Consider the following 21,135-nt stretch of genomic DNA (forward strand, 5'->3'; position numbering starts at 1 on the left):
TTTAAAACTAATAGGCAGAAGATGAAAACGCTAACCAGATAAAATTTGGCTGCACTAGAAACAAAAACGTACCGTGCAAGTACTAAGACTGACTAACAGTCCACGAAAAAAAGTTTAGGATCGGTTAATGTTAAAAAAATATTCGAAAAACTTCTTTTCCAAACTTAGCAGCCATTAAACACAAAAGCTTTTAACGGAGGCCAATAACTAGGCTCAGAAATAAACGATGGTAGAAAAAAGATGTTTGTCATGCATAGGTAATCAATGCGCCATTTTGTGGTATGTTTGCTCGACAAAAAACAAAGTTTGTATTGCTTTATTTTAGCAAAAGGAAACAAAAACCAAAATTTGCCCCTTTATTTGGGTAATCTTGACAAACTTTAATGATGTCAATGAATGCACATGATTAGTTGTGCCAGATGTGTTTCTTAGCATGAAACAACATAAAGTAAACAGCTCTATGCTAGCCCAAAAAGGAAAACAAAAACAACAATTTTTACATTGGTTGGTTAAATTTTAGTTGGCAATGACAGGAGAGGTTTGCAAATGCATAAAACCTACTCACCCTGAAATAAAAGGAGAGCTGAAATATTAAAAGCCTCAAATTGATGAAAAGTTTTGGAGTTTTGGGGTTTCATAAGACAATGGAAGCACAATTGGGTCTCTTTCTTCCTTAACACATTGCAACCCCTTTTTTTCAAATGTGAGACTAACCTCCTAAAAAGCTCACATTCAAAAGAGAGATTAACCTCCTAAAAGCGTTACAAACGTTTTTCAAGGAAAAGACCCGTAAAAAGAAGTAACGGAAAATTTTCGAGTACTAGAAAAAAGTATTACAATTTATTTTTTGCCGATGGCCCTCGCTGAATAAATTCCCGGACATCGGATTCTTATCGTTTGTCTGCATATCATGGTTTTGACCTCAGAGCACTTCCATCACATCATTGTAGACCCTCTGTCTCTTTTTCCTCGAAACAGTAGAAAAAGTCTTCTGCGACTTCCCTTGAGAGGTGTCCAAGGTTTGTTTCGCTTTAAAACTCTTTGGACTTAATTTGAATTGAAAATGAAACAAGGCGGCTCGTTAATGTGTGGTCGCACATGATGTCCCAACCCGACCTCATCTACATTTTTGACTTAATTGTCAACCGAATGAAGAAATAACAAAAATAGATGTTTGAGTTTGAAACATTAATTACACAACCCATCTACTAATTGATTTACATAATGCCATGCCTTATTACAACGGCGATGAGATCTGACCTTAAAGAGACTACGAGACAAAATAACAACCAAACAAACAAAGCAAAAAACAAGAATTTCACGGCAAAAACTGAATATCTAACTTTAAAAGCACATAGTAACAACGTCAAAATGCAGTCATATAAAAACTTAACTACTCAAGCTTAATTTCTCCTATTTATACAGCCGATGGAAAATTTATTAATGGGACTAAGTTACAAGAGAACGAGGAGAACGATCAATAAGGCGAAATTCAAAAATTAATCAACATTTTTTAAACAAAGAAATTTCAAAAGTCTTAAAAATCATTAGTTTTTAACTTAAAAATCCATGATAAATTAATAAGAAGTTACTACGAAACCAAATGGCCTTGTCTTTGGGTAATTAGAGACTTAGAAACGAACCAAAGAAAAACTTACAAAATTAGAAACGATTTGCGAAAACACAAAATATTGCTACCATTAAAATCATTAGCTATTATCTGAATATTATGTATTTTTAGTTCACTTCTTATTTCTACAAATTCAGCTGCAGGAATTATATTGAGAGATTAAATAAATATATTTGGGCCACATTTATAAACCATTGGGATCTGTTACTACGCGATCGTTCTGAAAGAAGAGAAAAAGAAGCGCAAAAAATGAACACTCAAAAAACGTTTATAAAAACGCATATTGTCCAAAGCAAAGCATCGCTGACAAATAATATAAGTAGATATGTTATTTTTGTGGAATACAAGAAATTGGATGTGACCTCTCTAAGGTATAAACTGACTAACTGATTTGGGTAACCTCATTTAATCAATCCTCAATTACAAGCTTAAGAGACTTGTTAGTAATTTACAGCTACCTAAAGAACAAAAACAGGCAATAACAGCAAATTCAAGAAAACGATTGAGCGAGAAAAGTGTAGAAGGCTTTAGAAAATGAACTTTTCTTTAAAATTTTTTACATGTTTACTTAATTTTTTAACAGCAATGGCATTCCTCTTTTTTATCAGTACAGATTCAAAAAATCAAATATGAACAAATACATTAGAACAATGAAATTTTTTAGAATAATTGTAATATCAACACCATTAATTCACAAGCTTTCAACAGAATCCATTAATTACGCTAAACTATGCCTCAATGGTACAAAAAGTTTGTTTGCCAATCATATTTGGTCAATAGGATCGTTCATCAAGTTATTGAAGATGAATACAACAACAAAGACAGCAACAACCAAAATTTCAATAGAAAAGTGCCAGAAGAAAGTGTCGAAGCAATTTAAATCATAAGTTCTTCTCTGAAACCTTTATATATGATCCATTGAAAGTCTTCCTTAAACCAATGAGAACCATCAGTATTAGGATGATGTGAAAAGATTTCAAAAGGATCCAAAAATAAAAAAATGTAACGGAAAGTTTAAAAAAATTTGAAAAACAGTGGCATTGAAGTTTTAAAACTAATAGGCAGAAGATGAAAACGCTAACCAGATAAAATTTGGCTGCACTAGAAACAAAAACGTACCGTGCAAGTACTAAGACTGACTAACAGTCCACGAAAAAAAGTTTAGGATCGGTTAATGTTAAAAAAATATTCGAAAAACTTCTTTTCCAAACTTAGCAGCCATTAAACACAAAAGCTTTTAACGGAGGCCAAAAACTAGGCTCAGAAATAAACGATGGTAGAAAAAAGATGTTTGTCATGCATAGGTAATCAAAAAGAGATCACAATAAGTCTTAAGACTATGAAAACAACAACAAAAACAGGCGAAAACCAATATTCAGTGGAAAAGTGGGAGAAGAAAATTTCGAAGCCACTTAAACCATTAGTTTTTCTCTGAAATTTTTATCTGTGATCCTCTGAATGTCTTTTCCAAGCCAATGGAATTAGAATAAAATTTGGACAATGTGTATAATTTTTGGATAATGTGATAAGACTTCAAAGGTAACCAATAATTCGAAAATATCCAATTTTTTTTTAAATTTTGAATTCTTGTGTTATTGAAGTCATATAATCAAAAGTTAGAAGATAAAACTGCCAACAAAATTTATTTTCGTTTCAGTAGAAAGCAACTGGGTTGCGTCAATATTGAGATTGACTAAAAGTTCACAAAAATTTAGAGATTGGTTAATGTTCAAAAAAATTTTGGAAAAATTGTTTTTAAATTCTTAACTGCATTAAACTCAATAAATTTCATTGGAAGTCAACAAATACGCTCAAATATGCTTCAATAAAAATATGGGAATGTTTTCTATGCATAGGTGACGAATATGACATCACAACAAGTCTTATGACTATGAAAACATTAACAAAATCAGGCAAAAACCAAAAATTCACTAGAGAAATGCGAGAAGAAAAGGTCGAAGCCATTTGAAACCATAGGTTTTTCTCTGAAAATCTTATCAGTGATCCACTGAACGTTTTTTTAAGGCAATAGCAGCTGTCAATTTTAGGATAATGTGATAAGATCTAAAAAGTAGCCAATAATACGGAAATATTCAACAAATTTTTTAAAACTTTCGAAATCTTGTATCATTGAAGTCATATTACTAAAAGTTAGAAGATAAAACTGCCTACTAGATCAAATTTGGTTACAGTAGGACGGAGAAGGGTAATCCCATCACAGAGAATGACATACAGTTCACGATAATAAATTTATGATTGGTTAATGTTCGAAAAAATTTTCGAAAGTTTATTTTTAAATTCTTACAGTCTTAACAGCCATTAGCTGTCCACTCAAAGCACTAGATATGCTCACTTAAATCTAATTACGGAATATATTACACTGTTAGTCAATGAGTTCTTGCCATAAGACTCCAAAAAATTTGTAAAACCTCAAAAAAAAATTCAAAATTTCATTTAAAATTACGAAAACTCAGAGTCGAATTTAAAAAAAACATGAGCACTTCCTTGAAAACGATTTTTTTGTTCATTGCGCTTCATTTGACTGTAAAGGAAGTTTGTCATTAACGGAACCTCGGTATGAAAGGTGACTTGTCTCTAGGTGACTTAAAAAAACAAAAAATTAGAAAAGTTTTATAAAAAAGAGCTTTCAGATTGATTTCGAATTTTTTTTTTGATTTTGAAGCCCCTATGGGACCAGAACTATTTTTCTTTATCGCCTTTAGCCTATTAGGAACACGATATTGGTTCATTTTTTGGCAAGAAATTTAAGTTTGAAATACTATTTTTATAGAAAATATCTTATTTTGAAGAAAAATCACAATAAAAGTGATCAAATGTCCCGTGTTCACACAAAATTTCAATCCTCGATAACTCCTCGAAAAAAACTAAAATTAAAAAAATCTTTTTAATTTTGAATTCTACGCTGGACCAGCTTTTTAATGATACCACTCACATTTCTCTGCGATGAATATATCGATCGGCCAAAATTGACTGAACAAAAAAAAACCCATTTGAGTATATAGTTCCTCCCCCCCCACAAGTGGGATCGGAACAACTAAAGGTAAATATTTTGAGTTTATTGCTGCTTTCTTTAATCATGTGTAGTGCTATTTTTGTTTATATCATATCAAATTTCAGACAGTAATGAACCAGATGTTTTTACTTACAGATTAAACCAGATCAATCATGTGGTAAAATACAGTGTATTTTTTGGAGAAAAAAATGACTGTTGATTGCTTTTATAGCTTCATACTTCAGATCCAGCTGGCTCTGTTGGCATCCCCCCCCCCCCCAAAAAAAAATTCATCATCTCAGGTTTGAGCTGAATCCAAACTTAAACTAAATTGCATATACGCAAATGCTTTTCATACGGTTTTCAATAACAATTATTTCTTGAATCCTATTTTTGAGTTTTTCTCTTCTTCTAAGACCTGTCCACCAATTTTTAAAACTAAATAACTATGGTGCTCAAATTTGAAATTTTTGAACGCTTTCTTCCAAATCTTGCCGCTTGCAACCTAAACAAAAAATAATTTCTATAAGAAATAGCTCTAGCAACACAAGTTTAAAAAATAATTGCAGTTTAGCGCCAAGAGTTCGGTGTAATTCAAGAAGACATCCCCAACTCTTGTGTCTCCAAGTATCAGATATCATTTCCATTTTTTGCTGGTTGAAATTAGTTTTCTCCATATTTGTTTTCCAAGTGAAGTAAAAATTTCCTCAAAAACGAATGCAACTGTTTCATGGGAAAGAAATGGATCTTTCCTTAACAATAAGTTATTCTTTTCCGACAAAGAAAAAAAGAGAGAACCAATACAAAAACAATTTGTAATGCAATGATAACCCAGATATATTGAATTTCTATACAATTTTTGTAGATCGATGAAAAATGACATCTAATCCAAAAAACTATGACTGAGATAGTGTGCCACTCCTGTTCATCTCTCTAGTCGTTTTGATCTTAAATGGAGGCAGCTTTATGAAATAGTTTGTCGGTTCCATGTTACTCCAATTATTTCAAAACCAAATTGAGTGTTTGATGATGTGTCCGTTGTGAACAATTGATGTCGAAAAATGGCAATTGACAAAATAACAACACTGATGTATATTTGAAGCGCATTCGAAAATTGATTATATAAATTGTACTGGATAACGGCCACATAATTATACTCATTCAAGAGATTCTTTTCTTGATTAGCAATAGCTACTAGCGTCTGATGCAATTCCCCGCCAACTAAAACTTTTGATTGGAAACTTGCAATGCGGCATGTAATTTCTCGAAATGTAATGCGGCATGTAATTACTGATTAAATTTTTTGATGTTCGGTAGAATATTTTGTAAACATAATTTGGAAATATAAATGTATAATTTTAATATGAAAACCTGATGCATGAAAATGTAGCAATGTTTGGAGACTGTAATTTTTCTGTAAAGAAAACAATTTTAACAATCGACTTATGGAAGTCTTTCTAACCGTGGAAAAAAAGCTTTCCTTCTTTACTTATCAGTTTGTCACGTTTCACATCACAATAAGGTCAATTTTAAAACTCAATTTTCAAAAACAATTCCTCAAAGATATAATTTACGTTTGTGTCCGACGAATATATCAATGAGGAAACTAGACTGAACAAAAAAAACGGTTTGACTATATGATTCAGAGCAACTATTATTGTATTTGTGGGATGCGGTAACTTGAGCAGCGCCGTGGGTGGAGGTAGTGATTTCATTGTTCATTTTTGGAAAAGATTTTATGCTAAAACTAGCTTTTAAAGGTTTTATTGTGGCTTCCTTCCCACAGTCCTGACTCTTTTTTGAAGGCAAAATAAATTTGAAAAGTCAGTCAAGCATATCTTTTTCGTTATTGTTGAAAAAATTGAATTTGTAAAGTAACTAAATATAAAAAACTGATACGTTATTTTTTAATTGCAAAGAATAAGTTCAGCAGAGGCAATTGTTACATATTTTTGATGCCTTCAGAACTCAAACATTAATTAACTCAAAACAATAAATTTTATTCGGTGAAATAATGAAGAAGGAAAAATGAATGACTTAAAAAAACACCGTTTCTCAAATATATATATATATATATATATATATTATATATATATATATATATATATTATATATATATATATATATATATATATATATATATATATATATAGCAATTTTTACGGGTGTTAAGTCACTGACTGGGGACTGCACAGAAAACCCACTATTCATAAAAGGTCATTTTGGTTTAGGATGAGTTCTTTCTAGTCATAAAAGGACCTCAGAAGTTTTGTACAGCTGGTTAAACCTCGCAAATAACCATGATCGCCACATCTTATTGGCCATACAAGGATCATATATGATGTCATAAAAATCAAAAATCTGAATATTTGTTTGGGGAGAGATTGAAAAAAAAGATCATGAATATCATAAAAGAAAACCACCTCTTCTCAAATATATTTCTATATTTCGCTTATGAAGGCTTCAGTTTTGGACAACCAATCTTTACGGTTATTAACTCACTGGTCGCGGTATGCACAGAAAACCCACTATTCATACTAGGTCATATGAAATTTGTATGAAATTTTGCTAGTCATATAAAGATCTCAGAAATTTTGTAAAGCTGGTTGAACAAATAACCCGGGTCGATACTTCTTAGTAGTCACACAAGGATCATAAATGATGTCTTAAAAATCATAATTTTTTCCTAGTACGATCCTTGTGAGATTACTTGTATGAATAAATGCTCTTTTAAAAGAAACATGAAACAAAATTTTGCATGTAACCTCAAATGCATTCTGTGAATATGTTCAAATTGCAAAATTATTCTTTTAGCCCACACAAAGAAACAAATGTGAATTGAAATGCGATACAAAAGTTTAACATGTCAACGGACTACATTATACGAGAATTTGTGGCAGCTGTCAATGTTTTATGTGTCATATTTGACCTTGTATGATTTCCAAGAAATTGTTTCAACTTCGATAGAAAATGAAATCTATACAGTTTTCAGTCTTTGAAATTTTTTGTATGATCCCTGTATGATTTCTAGAAAATCATATATGATCCTTGTATCAATACCAAGAATTCATACAAATCATATATGACCTAGTATAACTACTAAGAAATTTGTATGATGAGCAACCCGTGAAGACGATAATTTGAGCTAAAGTAAGTTAGGCACCAGTTTGACGTTCAATTGTCACTCACATGATATCGTAATTTTCCTGGTATTTGTACACCGTGATCATATATTAGGATAAGATCAGTTATTTTACAATTATTCCAATACAAAAACAAAGGTTATTATAATCTAAAAAAGTGTTCACAGGTAATCAACAATATAGTTTTGATGAGTGGGAAGGGTCTGTTCTCTCCCGGCAGTTTCCAGAGTCCAAAAGAGATCGCCTTCTACTCAAATGTGACTGCAAAGGAACTGGGTTGTCTAATTCAGTCGCCAGACAAAAATCCGGAAAAATCTACAATCAATATGACTTGCATGGGCATGGTAAGAAAACCAGGCGCTAAATATGTGATCTATATCAGCGATTGTTTCAGTTGTTAATTAGCTTACCTCATTATTATGTCGTTATAGAGCAAATAAATCATCGGGATTTTTAAACCTATCATCAGAGCATAGTTTGATTTTAACGAAAACATGAAAATTTAAATCAGCCCAGTTTTAGAAAAATATACATAGACTCATTTTATCTACGTTGAATCACTTGACTTTATTGAAATCGGGAATGAAATGTCACCGGCTGAAGTCCTAGACAAAAGGGATCTCTGACTAGACCTACCTGCCTTACACGCGCTCTTGCGTTTGTCCAGACCCTGTAAGTTTTGAGCGATTGAAGTTGAAGTTTTGAGTGATTGAAGTGGTACTAGTCTGATCAGAGGTCATATCGGTCTGGGACTTCTGCGTAAGGTTAAAAGAAGCTATATCGTTTGAACAGCTCTCAGATGAAGTGATGCTGTCAAATGCGCAAGCACAGCTGCCGGTGGTATCAGAGTGGGTTCGCTACTACTCCAGGTACCCCTGGACACCAGTGATAGACAATGACATTGTGAGGCAGGAGGTCACATACCTGAGAGACTTCAACTACTACAACGAAGTCCAACTCAAAGAGATGTTTAAGCGATTCGAGTTAGAAGGTTGGTCTGGTATTTTTTTGTGCACATGGTAATTCATATTGTATTTTCTTCACTCGGAGGATTTGTCTTTATTACAAAACATCACTCTTAGAAAAACTTTGCTTTGATTTAGGCTTAATAATTGATGAAAAAAAAAAACACTTCAATTCCAGAAATTATATAAAAAAATACATCATGCAGGTAGTGTATATTACAAAAAAAACAATAAACAGAAAAGTCATTTTGGATTTAGGAACAGCATTAATTGAATAAATAGATAGGAACAGCACATATCATGAACTAACTTTAAATTCGCGCCACATTAATTGGCCGAATTGAGATTGGTCTGTGTCCTTCTTGGCATTTTCTAACAAATGAGCTTTGTATATGTCTTTGGCAGTACTAGAAGGTTATGATAATGTTTCATTCGCCGTTGAAATTTATTATGATTTCGTACACCACTATTGATCTCGTCGTGTTCAAAGAATTTAGATCTAGAAACAATAGGAGCCCTTTTTGTGACAGCACTCTTTCAAAAACCTACTTTTGGTTTCACTTTAGTTCAGTCAGTTATTTTCGATAATTATTGCTGTCACTTTTCTTCCCCTAGGTTACGCATTACCATTGCTGTGTTGCAGAGCGTTGTTCTCAAAGAAATTTTGTAAACAATTACTGCTAGAATTTAAACTTAGCTAGAATTTAATTTCTGCTTCTTGTAAACACAAACGCAGAGTGCAAAACCTGAAATACGAAAAAATTTGAGAAATTAGTTATTAAATTCTTTTAATTATTTATAAAATCAAAACTGTTTTAAAAATTATCTGGTTAAGATTTTGCGAGAATATCAAAAATGACAAAAGGTATTGAAAAAAAAACTCAAAATTTTCATTTCAAATTATAATATCAATTTTTGCTATTACCGAAAGAAATGCCTGCAAAAGTCCCACTATGTTCCACGAAAGTCCATCATGAACTAAATGAGCTTCAACAAACCTCAATTAAACAATGGACATCAAAAAAATGGTCAAAACGATTTTTTTGGTAGCGAGGTTTGTGTTTGTTTGCTTGTGCGTTTATGTGTGCGTTAGCTCGCGCTTTTGTGGAAGTACGGAATATTGAGCGCGTATGAAATTTGTGTATAAGAGGGAGGAAAAGGAGTTAGTGAGAGAGTAAGTTCCTTTAAATTTAGTCAAAATTAAGCAGAATGCGAAACTTGACGGAAACCATGAAATAATGCTTCAAAGCTCCAAAAAAATTATTTCATTTGTTAGTGTCAAAAGTGAGTTTACCGATACAATTGATTAGACAGGGCCTCACCATAATTTTACCTAAAACCTTCAGAGTTAAAAATAACAGTGACGAACCTTGAGTAAGGATCAGATTTCAAAAAGTAAATTTTAATCTTTTTTGTCTTTGTTTGCATTTTTGTAAGTGTGCGTTGTACGTATGTTTCGCTTGTGTGGTTGTATGTATGTGTAAACGGTGTGTGTATTTAAAAGGGAGAGAGAACGAGGTGGCCGGGGAGAGTTTATTTTTTTAAATGATAGGCACATGTAGAGACAGAGTGCAAAACTGTCAGCCATCATGAAAAATTAGGAAATCTGTTTTTTTTTTGCTACAGGTTGGGTATTTAAATAAATGAAAACATAAAACTGTTTGTTTTGATTTCTCTTTGATGACACAACTGAGAGATTTTTAAATGATCGTCTTATTATGCTCAAAAAATATCAAAAGTGACAAAGGTTTTCACGATTAATGTATAAACAAATTTACATTTCAAAGTCTGTTGTCAAATTTTTATATACCGATAGTTGCCTCAAAAAGTCCATGAGACAAGTGTTTTTCTTTTTAAAAATAACGAAAGAGCTAAATAAGCAGTGATGAACCTGAAGTATTGATCAATCGCAAAAGGAATATTTTGAAACGTTTTTTGGTTTGGCAGTTTTTGTGTAGTATGTGTGGTGTGTTGTGTGTTTCATTTTGTACTACCTTTCATTTTCTAGAATATGATGAAGAGTCTTTTTTGTTTGTCGGGTAAAGGGGCGTATTTTTTGGTTCAAACAGTACAAGTAGTTTTCTCCAATGGATTTAAATTGCTTTCGGATACTCCCAACAGTTTCTCTGACAAAAGTTAAAAGTTGTTTTTGCAACTTTCAGAGGTATGTTGAAACATACTGTGCTACGCAGACTCGCACTAGCCGTCTTGTTTTATATATTCGTAGTAGTTTTAAGTAAGAAACATTCCCCAATCCAATTGAACTGGCTAAAATGGCCTGGAGTCAGGACAATTTCAGCTAATTTTCGCTGGCTTCAGTGATGCGAAATGAATCAAGAAGTTTATTAGTTGTCACCGACATTAATAGAAAGCCGACATGTAGAACCAATCACATTTGATTCAATTTCTGGAGAAAATTTTGGAAGGTACCTTAGCTATGTATTATCCGATTTTTATAACCAAATTTAACCCACATTGTCGTTGATATATTCTGATAATAAATTCATCTAATTTATTTTCGCGTAATTTTGTATTGCTCACAAAGCTACGCTTCATGAGCAATAATTCACTCAAAAGGTTTCAAATGTTAGTTCGCAGCAAGTGAGTGCTTTTCTTTTAACAAGTTAATGCTATTCAATTGCAGCAGTTCCTTCTAACGAATATAAAGAAACGTGGGATCTATTCTGTTTCCCCCCCCCCAGCTTAGTGGGCTTATATTTTTTACGCCCCCAGGCGCACGTGCTATTTTCTTACATAGTAACGTGCTATATAACAACATATAATTTGTAACGGGGGGGGGGGCGTAAAACACACTGGGGGGATAGATCCGAAACGTGTTATCCATACTTATATCCATATTTTTGCACAAACGTAGTATTTGCGTAAAAGTAAGGGTAAAAAACTAAGCTGCGCAATAATTGTAGGATTTGCGCAATTTAGCGGGTGCATATTAAACCATAAGCGCACGTGATATAATAACACATAATGATCTAGAATGTAATGACACGTACGTGTTCTATAACTGGGGGCGGGTGCATAAGGTACAGGGCCGGGGGGGGGGGGGGGTTGGAGAGGGGGCAGAACCGGAAATGATCCAAATTTTGTTACAGGCATGAACGTGCTAATGGGCGTGAACAACAATGCGGGCGTGAATGGACTTGCATTCGTAGGAATTGTAGACATCGAGGATGCGAGTTACAGAACAGCATACGACTTCAAAAGACACACAGCTCTATTGAACAGTGATCTTGGCCAGTGTGGACTAAGTGCTATTCTCTTCCAGTACCACGACTGGACTGACCCCCCTCACCCGGACAGGTCACGCAGGGATAGTCTAATCAGGATGTGCACTGACAGGTGAATGTCTGATTAGGGTTCTACTCAAATTGATACAGGATCGAGACGTTTTCCGAAAATAATATAAGAAATGCGTTGACAGTCGCTGAAAAACATTTCTTAGCGGAAAAATATTACATAATTATCTATTCAATGTGCTGAGTTTTCAAAGAAATTCTTACATCAACACTTTTCCGTAAAGTTTCCGTCGAAATTTAGATTCAAACGGTGTCCGATGGTGAACTTGGCGAATTTCCTAATGAAGCAGGCTCAGTTTGGGACTCCTCCCACTGACACAGAGGGCAGAGTGTGGGTGTACCAATTCGAGCACCCTTATGGAAAAGTGTTCCCTGAGTGGATGGGGGCGATTGAGACTTCTGATTTTGTGGTGAGCAAAAAATTATTGGAGGGGGGGGGGGGACGCTTGTAATTGAGACGCTTTGGTACTTTCTCGAGTTTGATTATTGCAAAACTTTAAAAAAAATCTTTAACGATTCAAGAAGTTTGAATCTAGGAGGCTTGATAATGTGCGTCTGTCGGCCTGCCCTCTCATCATCGATCTTTTAAAGCAAAGCAGAATTTATTAGAAATCCCAAAATTTATTGCCAATCTCAAAATTTTTTATGAGAGTTTGTCCTAAGTAAAGGGCGGAGAAATTTAATAAAGATTCTGGAAATAATCAACAAACCTTAAAAAAGTCTTCATATTTTTGCAGTGATTTTCCTCAATCGAAAATATAGCGGTGTTTTTGGATAGAGATACACATAATCCCGAAAACTAAGTTTTCATGAAAAAATGAATACAAAGGGCACATAATATTTGGTCCTGTTTCTTAACAACTGTATAAAAAGGTATGACAATCTATCCAAATAAAAAAAGCTAACAAAATTTGAAATCTAAATTTTCAGTTTTGCAATAAGTTAACTGAGAAACAATTGAAAAAATAGAGAACGAGAGAAAAAAGGAGTATCGAATCAACAAGGAGGCTCGGTAATGTGCTTAGGCACATAAGGTTCCGACCCCGCTCATCCACATTCTTGACTTAATTCGCTACCAAATGATGAAGAGATAGAAAACTTTCGAAAATAACCATATCGTTCCATAAGTAGCCAGTGGAATACAATGATGCCACCATAGAGGGCCGAAGAACGTTGTTGATAATATGACTACTAGAAAGGCAATAATAAATATCAAACAACAAACATTATTTACGATCAAAACTCGATTTCTATAATAAATAAAATCATAACAAATCAAACTCGCATCAGATGAAACCTAAACAAAACAAATTAATCTATACATCAATAGAATTAATATTGAACCTGTCCTCAATGCGACTGGTTAATAAGTCGACAAAAAACAAAGAGCTGCGAAGTTCAAACATACGTCTCTATTTTTGAAAAGAACTAATATCACTGAAATCCCTAAAATGGTCTTTTATATCTCCATAGGAAGCAATTGAGACAGGTCATTATCCATTGTTTAAATGCACAAAATCTCAAAACGAATGGGACATACGATTATTTCTACAAATCATAAACAAAAATCCTATAAAACAAACGTACAAATAAAAAAAATCAAACATTTTTTATGAAATCTCGTAGTAACAGCAGTAGCAAAGCCGAGAAACCAAAATTCGAAGGTAAAACCATTATAGAAATTAAATTATAATTCACTAGTATTGCGACCTTTGTTTTTGGAGAGTGAGCCACAAATCGACCGAAAAATTAATTAAAAGTGACGGAGCTCAAAAACACAATTTTTTGTTTTTTAAAAACAAATATTTTCAAAAGTCAAACAGGTTTCAAAAAGATTTCAAAAAACAGCAATGGATTAAATTGCAATACCTCAAAAACCATTTACACCTGTTAATAATGAGACTAAGTAACGACCCTTACAAATATCATCAAGTATTCATAAAAAAGCCAAAACTTCAAACAATTTTACGAGATCACACTGTTCAAGGCACTATAATTATAGGATGTTACCTACCAAAACTCTATATCGTCTTTTTCTCCTCATTTTAACATCAAAAAGTCTTCCTTCTAAAAAGATTACGTAGACATGACACCAAAAAATATACCCAGAAATTGAACAGTATAAAAGTCTCGAAAATTTTCATGAAATTAATGGTCGAAGCAGTCAGTCACAACGTATAACCAAGCGCCAAACGTATAAAAAATGCTTGTATTGAGAAAAAAAATTGAGACTTCTAATTAGTGAAATTGAGTCTCATGGTTACGAAATTGAAAGCAAGAAGGATACAGTTGAAAAATTGAAGGTCATTAAAACAAACAGCTGTGAACTGAGTTCTTTAACTAGTTTCCGTTATACCTCCTGGGGAACCAATTGGGACCTACCGTTGTTAGTTATATGGCGTATAACGACAAAAAGAAGGAAAAACATGCGCAAAAACAAAAAATTCTTAAAATTTTGCGAGATAACTCTGTCTCAGCCCAAAAAGCATAAAGTATATAACAAAAATAATTTAATATTCAGATACGCGTTTTTCTATCGTTTTGTATGTTTCCTACTATGCTTCCCTTCAATTGCATTTGTCGATAATGCGATAATACGACAAGGAAACAAACTGAACTAATAAAGTATGCAGTTATGCTCAAAAAATTGATAAGGCGTAGTATCAAATTAAAGAGAGCTTTAGTTGAAAATAAAACCGTTACGGATATTAATTTATAGCCTACAAGAAATTGGTTTCTGCCTCTTTTTACAGAGACTGCGACCAAACATGAGAAAAATAAGATAGAATAGCGATATAAGATAATAATATGATAAAAAGACCAAAATCAAAAATTAACAGATGTTTTCTTAAAACAAATATACTCAAAGTCATAACAGACATTAGATAACAACTGAAAGAAGTGTCAAGGTTCCTTTATACCTCCTGAAAAGTAACTGGACCTTTGATTGCGGAAAATAAGTTATTGGGCTTAAAGATTGGGCAAAACGGATAACAAATGAAAGCAAAATTCAAGAAGTACATAAGTATTTTTTAACAATAACATTTGGTCAGAGCCATAGAAACCACGCGCTTAACTCTTAAACTGTAAAATAATTTCGTTTGTAAAAAGTATCTGTCATGAATTGAGACTTGATTTGAAATTCTTGTAAGTTAAAAAAAGTACACATAAAAATCTTTTACATAGCGGAATTATTTTGAAAAAAAAATTTGCGGCCTATTAAAATCTGAAACATTTTTTTATCGTAGGGATCCATGGCGAGATCAAGATCAGTCCAGATATTGCTGCTCGTCTAGCCAAATAACTTTTTGATCAAATGGTTTCAAAATAAACCCATTTAAAAAAATTCAGTCTGTCAAAAATAAAAAAGTATATTCAATGAAATTAAATTTGCAAAAAAACTGGCAAAATTACAAAATTATAACTCCAAAAGACTCTTAATGCCAATTGATATACAACTAGCTCACTTGTCAGCTTAAAAAGAATATGGCCGCAGTTTTAAGGAAATTACTTCCATCAAAATTAAAGCAAGTCGGCTGAAATAGCAAATTTCATCCCGGAAAAAAAAATCGAATTTTGAAAAATTTTGCATAAATTCTAGACAAAAAACACAAATCAAATATTTCAGCAACCCTCTTCTATCTTCTGAGATAAAATTTATGACACTGCAGTTAACAATTTGTTGAAATTTTCACCAAAATTGAGGAAAATTATGTCAAAAATACCGAAAAAGTGAATAAAAGCGGCTAAAATACGTCTAATCTTAAATTTTAAATCTCGATAACTCCTAATTAAAGAAAATCTTTTTAATTCCAAATTCTACGCTGGACGGGCTTTTTAATGATACCACTAACATTCCTCTGCGATGAATATACCGATCGGCGAATATTGTCTGAACAAAAAACCTATTTGAGTGTACAGTTCTTCACCCACTAAATTGGGTCGGAACAATAGAAACAGATGATTGTAGAATTACTGTTCTACAACTAAACGATACAGGTCACGATGCACTATAGAAGATTATTTTTGGTATCATTTTCTTCTCTTGCTTTACTCTGGTATTTGGCTATGGCGAGAAATAAAATTCTGCTGTCCCAATTTTCAAATTAAATTTGTTACGATTGTTATCGGATAAAATTATAGCTCAATTCAGAATCGATGCCTAGCTGCCACGAGGGCCATAAACGGAACTCTTGCAAAGAAAACCTATATATGCGCTTAGTTTGAGCCTAAAACTCGATTTTGGTGCCGAGATCTAATGATACAGCTGCTGATCTATCTGTCAACGTCATCTAACCCTGTCTGTCCAGTGTTTCTGGTTCATGGCGAGAATAGTGACTAATGTGGCAGTTGAGTTTGATCCGAGGACTGTTATCTTGGAATTGTTACCCCTCCACGAGTGAATGCTGTCGTACACCCACTCCAGACCCATCTTGATGTCGTACAGGGCCACGTTTCGATAACTCCTCGAAAAATACGAAATTCAAAAAAATCTTTTAGTTCAAAATTCTACGCTGGTTAAGCTTTTTAGTGATACCACTCACAACTCCTTACGGTGATTATATCGATCGGCCAAAATTGTGTGAACAAAAAACCCATTTGAGTATATAGTTCTTCCCCCACTAAAGTGGGTCGGACCAATTAATTTGAAGAACAAAGAGCAAGTGGATATTGAGTAGCTAAAAAGTGATCGCTTTCTGGAAACTTAAACAAAAAATGTGAATTTGTTAAAGAAGGTTATTAATATAAGTAGAGCTATCATTTTACCGGTTATTTGATTTGACGAAAATCAAGGAAATTTTTGTCACTTGACAGTTTATTTCGTCCAAAAATTTTTTGAAAGGTTAGTCAGGAATGCACTGCATATCTTTTTTTGAAGTAATGAAATGTTGGTGCATTCGCAATTCTTAAGATAAACTCAGCTGCTTTTTCTAATTCTGCTGATAGGTTTTTTGCAGAAAAAAAAACAAATAAAATAAGCTCAGAGTAAACAATGTTTAATCGTAAGAACTAACAAAAAACTAAAGTGTGAGCTACTCACCGAATACCTCGCAAACTACGAAGCTGCAAAAACAATGTTTGATAGATGTTTGATAGACTAAAGTTTTCAGATAAAATTGTGTCAGGCTAGATTTTAAAACTTAGAGACTTTTTTTGCCTTTGAATTTTTCTGGAATAAAAAACACAACAATGTGAGACCCGAGTTTTACATTTTTATATTATATAATTGAACTTCTATATTTTGGAACATTGAATTCTTAGATAAAAAGAGTTTTATAGGTAAAACTACTACTTTGTCATAAATGAATGTTCTGTGACTAATTTTTTATAGATGGAGGTTCTATGCGTGTAACTTTTCTACAAATGGGAATTCAATGATTACAACATTATCTTAATTATGGCACTCACAGTATTTATAAAAAGCAGTACTTTCTTAGCAGGTCTTTTTGTTCTTTTTTCTTTCTTTGACGGATATAAAAAGACTGTTTCAGAAATTGTGTTAAAAAAATTCAAAACAAACATTTTAGCCTTCTATTATGGATATATTTAACAGAATTGAAACTTTAAACAATAATATAATTATTCCAAAATCTAATGAAACATTTCAAAAAAGTTTCAAAAGAATTATCACTAGCTAAGAAACAATAAAATTAGCCTAAATGGAAAATGACAGTTTATAAAAGTGAACAAAATTAGTTTCCAAAAGTCTGTAAATCTATGGGTGGCACCAAAACACCGTTAAAGCGTAGAATATTTTAATTTGCAGATTTTTGAAAATTTCAAGTACTTTTGCAAGGGTCTATCAAGTTTTCAAGTTGCTCCAACATCCTAATTTCCACGTGTTCGGAAAACTTGAAAAATCTGAAAAATCAAATATATAATAATTCAACATTAGTTTAATAGATCAATATTCGACAGTTTTTACTGATTGCGAGTGTTGGATGTCAATTGATTATTGTTGTTTGTTGTTTGTAGTACATGATGACGCACCCTATGAACACAGTGAAGAACCCTTCGTTCACACAGGAGGAGGCGGCCCTCTCACTCTCATTCAGCTCTTACATTGGAAACTTCGTCTGGTATGGGTAAGTTCATCTAGCACTCTCTGTATCTTTACGAACAAATTAATTTTATATAACAAAGGTTTCTTGAATTCGTGAAGAAGTTTTTGTTTCATTGGATCGAGCAATAATTTTCTTTTTTGGCGGGGGGGGGGTAGCGTTTTATCGATAATAGATTTATCGATAGCGATAAATCGATAGCGATAAATCGTAGCGATTATCGATAGCGATAAATCGTAGCGTTTTATCTTTCAATTGCCGATTCATAGATTTCATAGGCATCAAGGAAAAACTCAAAAATTAAACACTATTAAACCGATCGCCGATTAATCTTTCAAATTTGTTTTCTCGAAGGATTTTTAAAAAATGGTTTCCAAGTAGTCAACTTTTTTCCCAGTTTTTTTGCCTTATTAATAATCTTGTTTCAGTCATAGTTTTACGGAAATTTTTAAGTCACATCGTATTCGAAATTTTGTTGAAGCGACGTTGATTCTACATTGAAGTGCGTATTGATAAGTAAAAAAAATATACAGAATTTATAATAAAACTTTTAGTTCCCTTTGATGGTTTTCTTGTTTGCTTTTCAGATTTATTTTCTGCATTGTTGTTGCATCTTTCCAACGCATATAAATGGTTACTACAAGTGTTAGCTTTGACATATAATTGTTCTGATCCATTTTAAGGGGGAGGATGAGGCGAACTATATGCTCATAGTAGCCTTTTTTTCAAGCAACTTTAGCCTATCTTTTCATTTACTGTCTGAAATGCTCTCTTAGCGCAATATAGTAAATAGATTTTTTTCGTGTCTGCTTTTCGACTCTTTGTTAATAACGTATTTTTTCCACATGAACAAATTTGTAATACTGTTGTTTGTGGTATTTACAACGGACAGGTACGAAGGAATTAAGTGGACAGAATCCCAAATATTTTTGATCCAAATTTGTTGATATGATATACAGAGCCCTAGTCTAGGGCTGGACTTATGAAAAGACCCAAATAGTCGAGTGGGGGGTTGGGGGTTAATATTGACCAAAATCAAACAGTCGAATTTCTTAGTTAAGTTCCAGCAAACGTCTTTTCATGGGTCGAGCAAAAGTTAGTGGTGATGTTTGTAGTGATCCGAACTACGTGGCCACACCCTACTGGGAGGGAAGAGATGAAAAGTACACGCCAGAGTGGACAGAGGCGACGAGGGAGAATGGAAAGAAGTACCTCAGTCTGAAGGTGGGAGACATCTCAGACAGGGAGAACTTGGCAGCCACCGACTGTGCATTCTGGCACAAACTGATGCCTACACTACACGAGGAGTTCCAATATGTCATAGGTTGGATACAAACCAGACGCAAAAAAGTCATTTTTCTCAACTGATTTTTTTCCATCTTGCTAGATTCAAGAAGATTCTGGTAGAATCTTTCAAGATAGTAATTTAATCTCCACTAGGGTGCTTTGATAACAAGTTCTAGCCTTTTGGCTGCAGCACAAACTCTTCCAAGATAGCCCAAGTAAATATCAGATAAAGTAATCAGAATTAGAAGAAAAAGTCCATAAGGGTTTGAGTATCGCTTTAATATTGTGGATACAAGCCTGATCACAACAAAATTTTCTGAGAGTCAACTAAACTTAGAACTGATTTCAACCATGAGTTCCACAACCAAGCATTTTGTCAAAATCAGGTTTTACAATAACTTAAAAAAATTAAATTTGAAATTGATCTTTAATATACCTTACTTAAAATTTGAACGTAATTATGACAAAACGTCGACATACTTGCAACGTTCTAACCAAAATGGATTCCATTGATTCTGTTCGGCAACGATTCAATTGTATTTCATTATCTAATCGGAGGCTTAGGTCTCAGGCTAAAATCAAGTATGCCCAGACGGTCCCAGGGGTAAAGTGCTTATGGCCAGACCTTCGTGCGTTCTCAAGACCTGCATGGGTTCATCTTCGGTATAAACATACTTGATATCGGCTGGGGACCTCAGCCTGGGTAATTTGTTCCAGCATTTAAGAAATTGACTTTATTTTCAGATGAGAGCGGAATTCTGAATCTGCCGACTAAAGGAATGTTCAATTTCGGGCGAGATCACGCAGGACCCCAGAACACGAGCTACGTCCGATGTCGCCAAGAGTTCGAGTTCCAATGACCTTTAGTGAACACAACAAAATAATTCAAGGTCACAACTAGGTCACACTTATCTTTATCAGAGGACAAAAGTGTGGATTCTGAGATATCGTTTCGACTCTTGGGTCCCAATTGAGGATTCTTAACATTCCAGCACATACCACCTCATATTTCAGATGATATAAACGAACTGCACCGCAATTACTAACAGTTAATGGTATTATAAATAATATTAATGAATAGCGAATAGCAGATGAAATAATGTCAAATGATGCTTCAGAATGATTCAATAATTTAACACCAAATATAATTTTTCAGAACGTGCATTTTGAAAGTGACTATAGATGCCACTCTTGAGACTCCAATGTAGAGCGTTAAAAAATACTTCAGTTAAGCAGACTTAAACTGACAGCTATAAAATATTCATCCATTGCTTGTCTAAAAAATATGGCATAACAGAGATGATCGTGAACTGTCACTTTCACATTAATTTATAGATGTTTTAGTAGCGACAAACAAAATTATGAACAACGTGTTCTAATATTGCTTGTACCAATTTTTCTGAAAGACAAATTTCGAAACAATTTCAGCACTTACGGTTCGATTTTGATTGATTGTGGCCAGTACTACTATTTAAAAAATTGGGGTCATTGTGGCGATTGATACTTGCTATAATCTAAGCAGAGCATAGCTTATTTCTGAATTTTTGTTCTGAATTAATTGTTGAGAAATTAATGAAAGAGTATTTCCATTGTTGATTTTAAAAGCGAATATCTAGACAAAATCAACAAAAAATAACTGAAAGAGAAATTTAGTCGTTTTCTTTTGTGTTGTCTGAATATAACTGAAACTACGTGTTACTGACAACCTATATAAGAAACCC

The 21,135-nt window shown here is 33.3% G+C and overlaps 1 protein-coding gene across 7 annotated transcripts in view; it reads left to right on the forward strand.

The window, feature by feature from the left end:
* Positions 1–20,576, forward strand: part of LOC142341788 (acetylcholinesterase-like) — a 60,219-nt gene extending 39,643 nt beyond the window's left edge. For all 7 annotated transcript variants that reach the window (XM_075393020.1, XM_075393018.1, XM_075393016.1 and 4 more), the window contains exons 7-13: positions 7,954–8,130; positions 8,579–8,777; positions 11,862–12,108; positions 12,307–12,475; positions 18,042–18,151; positions 19,243–19,451; positions 20,159–20,576. In XM_075393020.1, the coding sequence (XP_075249135.1) occupies positions 7,954–8,130; positions 8,579–8,777; positions 11,862–12,108; positions 12,307–12,475; positions 18,042–18,151; positions 19,243–19,451; positions 20,159–20,274 (1,227 nt within the window). In that variant the 3' untranslated portion in view covers positions 20,275–20,576. The remainder of the gene's footprint in view (positions 1–7,953; positions 8,131–8,578; positions 8,778–11,861; positions 12,109–12,306; positions 12,476–18,041; positions 18,152–19,242; positions 19,452–20,158) is intronic.
* The last annotated feature ends 559 nt before the right edge of the window (positions 20,577–21,135 follow it).

The sequence above is a fragment of the Convolutriloba macropyga genome, chromosome 6 (assembly GCF_964194025.1).
Source record: "Convolutriloba macropyga chromosome 6, txConMacr16.3, whole genome shotgun sequence".
In the NCBI taxonomy this organism is placed as follows: domain Eukaryota; kingdom Metazoa; phylum Xenacoelomorpha; order Acoela; family Convolutidae; genus Convolutriloba; species Convolutriloba macropyga.